At 35.1% G+C, this 4855-nt stretch overlaps 1 protein-coding gene across 1 annotated transcript; it reads left to right on the top strand.

Annotated features, from left to right (window-relative positions):
* Nucleotides 1-782: 782 nt before the first annotated feature.
* LOC139783564 (uncharacterized) lies at nt 783-1949 on the top strand. Its single transcript, XM_071722727.1, has 2 exons — nt 783-906; nt 1093-1949. Exons 1-2 carry the CDS (start codon nt 783-785, stop codon nt 1581-1583), a joined length of 615 nt encoding a protein of 204 aa, XP_071578828.1. The 3' UTR covers nt 1584-1949.
* The last annotated feature ends 2906 nt before the right edge of the window (nt 1950-4855 follow it).

A 4855-nucleotide genomic window follows, 5' to 3' on the forward strand; every position in this document is an offset into this window, starting at 1 on the left:
AATTATCGACTCTCACGAGCACGTCGAATTGTAGAGAATGCTTTAGGCATTCTTGTAACAAGGTGGAAAATTTTACAAAGACCATTAGCTGTAAAGTTGAGCACAGCGGGAGCTGTTATTCAAGCAACCGTTTGCTTACATAACTTCCAGGGGGTGCAAACTCCCACCTTGAACAGGAGACAGATATACCGTGGCGCCGTCTGCCCTTGGACCCGGAAATAAGCGAACTAAAATCGGTCACGTGATGAAGAGTGGGGATACGCGCGAATTGAAGTAACCTGCAAAACGCAGCAAAAGCAGCAATAACGATAGTGAGCGACTTGGAGTGTTAGATCAACAGCAAGCAACAACGAGCAAGCAGGTATTAAGGATAATATACTATATTTTATTACATTTCTATTATTATTAGCAGTAGTAGTAATAGTAGCAGTGTAGTATACATATAACAAAACTAACCTCGTAGAAGAAATATACTAATCTATAGATAGAGTAGCTTAATACTATTAATATTTTTAAACAGAATTCTTAGTGACACTATTTAAACACACACACACACACACACACACACACACACACACACACGCACACACACACACACACACACACACACACACACACACACACACACACACACACACACACACACACACACACACACACACACACACACACACATATATATAAAATAAAAAGTATTTTTATATACAATGACATATCTTGCATGTATAATATTTATAAATGTTAAGTACTTCGTTTAAGACTAGTCAAAATTTTCAGGAAAAATGGTGAGGAGATGCTGTGTGCCAGGATGCACATCCTCTGCAAAGGTTCCGAGTCATAGGCTGCCTGCACAAGATCTCAAAGCGCAAGCTTGGTTGAAGGCAGTTAGTTTAAACAACATGATCGGTAAGTTTCAAAGAAGCTGATAACTTTTAAATACTATTTGTATATTAAATTAATATAAAAACACATTTGTCACGTAAATTAAATGAGAAGTAATATATATAAATGTAAATAGGATATATATAATTCTTTATTCTTTATCATAATTGTTAATATAGAAGTAATATGTTATTACTTATTATGTTACAGATGCACCACAGGAAGTAAAGGCCAAATTAAGAATTTGTGGCTTACATTTTTGTGAAGATATGATTGTGTCTTATGGGCAGAAGCGGCGTCTTAAAGACAACGCAATGCCAACATTGCACTTATCACATGCAAATATTGCGGTTGATAGTGCGGTAGCTAGCACCAGTTCTGCTGCTATTGACACTGCATTGCATACTTCACATAATGTTATAAGCGAATCTGATTTTGAGCCACAGACATCAAGAGAGGTACAGCCAGTCAAGATAAACGTCAATACAGTACATGTTCGTCATCTTCGTCAGAAAGTACAACGTTATCGCAAAATGCTGTATAAAAGAAATTTGGTCATCCGCAAAAATAGAGAGAAGAAACGTCATGCAGGAAGCATCAACACTTGGGACAGCATTACTACGGAGATATCCGGAATCCAGAAGACTTTCATGGAGATGATATTTCAGAACTTCCGTCACGCACCACAGGTATGTTTGTAGTTTAATATTTTTATTTTGTATGTACTAAATATCTCGCATACAAGATGAATAGTAAAGATGAATAATAAAAACACTGGAAAAGTTAAAATAATGATTTGGAAAAGAACGATTTTCTCATTACGTTTTCCCTTTTAGAAATTTTAATTTTTTTTTGTAATTTTTTTCATGAACATTACAATATAACGGAGATACTCAAGTGTTTTCTGTAAGTACCTTATTCGCTGTATATTGAATTGTCCACTACGCAATAAATTCATAGCAAGTATTATAGCAGATTAATTTTTTATTATTTTTTATTATTTATTATATATCTATATATTAATGATACATTGTACATGTGTTATAAATATTTCAGAAATCAGGAAGTAATACAACATATTGTAAGAAGTGTATTGTTACATATTCAATGTTAATTATATTTTTGTGTTATATAATTTATTAAGCAATTTTTGTATTATATAATTTACATAGTAATGTATCAAGATTTTGTAGATTATGCATGTTATATGTTATAGAAATGTTTTATTTGAACAGTTATTGTACAGGGTGGTGAAAATGTTTCAGGATGATTGAATTAACTCGTAAAAAATACATTTTTGGAAAATGTATTTGTTATAAAAGTTGTATAGATTCAAGAGATTTATTTAATAATATTATTGTAGCGTATCTGCTCTCTTTGGAGTATATCCACTGTATTGAAACTGTACAACTGTTAAAAGAAATTTTTTTCAGAAATGTGTTGTTTACGACATATTACATCGTCCTAAAATATTTTCACTGTCCTGTATATGTTGTAGGTAGATATATGTGGTAGATATATATTTTGCATATATGTATATGTCATAGATTAGAGATGTCATTGACTGCGTTCAGCAGAGAAAGCTACTTTGCAACTGTTGTAAAATTTGTGAATCTGATTGGTATATGCTCTTAGATTCAACCAAGATTAAGACTCACGATTTGTACAACAGTTGCAAAGCAGCTTTTTCTGCTGAACGCAGCCATTATAAGACATCTTCGTAGCGCAGGCCGGAATTTAGTTGCACATTTCGGGCCGATTCCCGAGGCGACGCCTCCTATACCGCCACTTTGTACCAATTTGTACTTGTAATATTTATATATAATGTATGTGAGGTACAAGAGGGTGGCAGTGTGGTCTTGTGGTAAAGCGCCAGACTCGTAATCCCGAGGACCCGGGTTCGAGTCCACCTGACCACAGGAATTTTTATATTCCAAACTGCACCCCCCGCACGAGTGGGGCTCGTGCGGAGAAACTGAGCTATCTTTCGGAGGAGAAATGGAGAAATTAAATTTGATTCTTTGTATTTAGAAGTGAAAGAAATTTTATATAAAGGTCTTTCTCCATAGTGAGGAGAAATTAAATTTGAAATTGGTCGTCAAGCTTGGGGAGCTTGGGAGTTTTGGGTCAACACAATACCAGTGTCAATGCTCGCTGTTGACATTTTTGATACAGTTCTAACGACTGCTTTAATAAAAAAATCAAATTTTCGAAAATTTGATTTTTTGATTAAAGCAGTCGTTAGAACTTTATCAAGAACACAAAACTGATCGCGGATATAGAAGAGATGATAAATAAAAAGACCACTAGACCTTTATATGAAATTTTTTTACTTCTAAATACAAAGAGGTACATTCAAATTTAATTTCTCCATTTCTCCGAAAGATAGCCCAGTTTCTCCGCACGAGCTCCACTCGTGCGGGGGGTGCAGTTTGGAATATAAAAATTCCTGTGGTCAGGTGGACTCGAACCCGGGTCCTCGGGATTACGAGTCTGGCGCTTTACCACAAGACCACACTGCCACCCTCTTGTACCTCACATACATTATATATACATATTACATGTACAAATTGATACAAAGTGGGGGTATAGGAGGTGTCGCCTCGGGAATCGGCCTATAATATAGCTAATCGGACGTTTTTGTATAATGCTTTTAATAATCGATTCATATAGGCAGCCGATTCTTATGACGAGGTTTTTTTCCTTATGACGGATATTGCGACAATGTGAGAGAGTTTTAATAATTCAAGTGTTTAGGCACATATATGTTACTATGTGTACATAATACAACAGCATTCATAGGAAAATGGAGTTTTCGATGCAGCATTTCTTCCAACGCTGCCATCATTGGAGCCATTGAAGGATACATCATACGGCGAAGGACACAATAATACAGGAGAAGAAATGCAGAGAGTCCACATGACGAACAATATTAAAATATTAAATTTACGAAACGAAGTGAGTGAAGAAACATTTTTTTTTCTTTTTTTTTAAAGAAACTACGTCTGAGTGGCGATGGTATTTCTCATTTATGTACTTTATACTATCCTCATTTATACTTTTATTTTTAAATTTAAGGATTTTCTACTGGAAGCTGGACTCCTTGTATTTTTATCATTATATTGTTTATGTGATGAAATGTTATTATTGCTCGTATTTGTCTGTACCATTTTTTATTCTTTTACATGACATGTTATCTAGTTGTCGTCTTAATTTGTTTTGTGTATATAATTTCGTTTCTTGAAATAGTTTTACAGTTATAAAAAGGGTTTGCTTTACATAAAGATGCATGTTCCTATGTTGCTTATATGTTGCATGTGGTAGAAAAGTTATTTCTATTTACATTAATTATGTTTTAACAAGTAGTAATAGATATAGTTATGTATTTATATATTAACATTTCTTGATATTTTTTTTAGATATCAATGTCATTTGCATTTTTTTACATTTTTAGGGACATCGATATGAGGCAAAGCAGAAAGCTTTAGCCTTAACTTTATATAAGACGATGGGAAAGCGTGCTTATTCGCGTTTGCGGGATGTTTTTCCGCAAATTCCATCGAGACAAACTTTGCAATTGGCGCTTGAAAAGATACCTCTGACCGCTGGATTAAACCCTTTCATCCTGCGACATTTGGAGAATATTTCTCTTGAAATGTCTGCTAAGGACAAAGTGTGCATCCTAATGTGGGACGAGGTATCCATACAATCCAGTGTCACCTATGATAGCCGAAGGGATATCATATGTGGCCTTGAGGATTGGGGCAACAATCGCACAAGTAAAGTTGCGGACCACGTTTTAGTGTTTATGCTACGTGGATTACACACAGGCTGGAAGATGCCTGTTTCTTACAACTTTTGCGCGAAAGCTACGAACACAGCGCAACTAATGAGATGCATAAAAGAGCATATTCATAAAATTACAAAAGCAGGCTTTGCCATCGTTGCCACCGTCTGTGACCAAGGTTCACCC

Source organism: Temnothorax nylanderi, unplaced genomic scaffold (assembly GCF_030848795.1).
Source record: "Temnothorax nylanderi isolate EJ_2023f unplaced genomic scaffold, tnyl_v1.0 TNYL_tig0515_pilon, whole genome shotgun sequence".
In the NCBI taxonomy this organism is placed as follows: Eukaryota; Metazoa; Arthropoda; class Insecta; order Hymenoptera; family Formicidae; genus Temnothorax; species Temnothorax nylanderi.

Excerpts from the sequence above, each read along its gene's own strand:
- LOC139783564 (XM_071722727.1), top strand. The coding sequence starts at position 783 with ATGGTGAGGAGATGCTGTGTGCCAGGATGCACATCCTCTGCAAAGGTT. Across the intron at positions 907-1,092 it reads TAGTTTAAACAACATGATCG|ATGCACCACAGGAAGTAAAG; the intron begins GTAAGTTTCAAA and ends ATTATGTTACAG.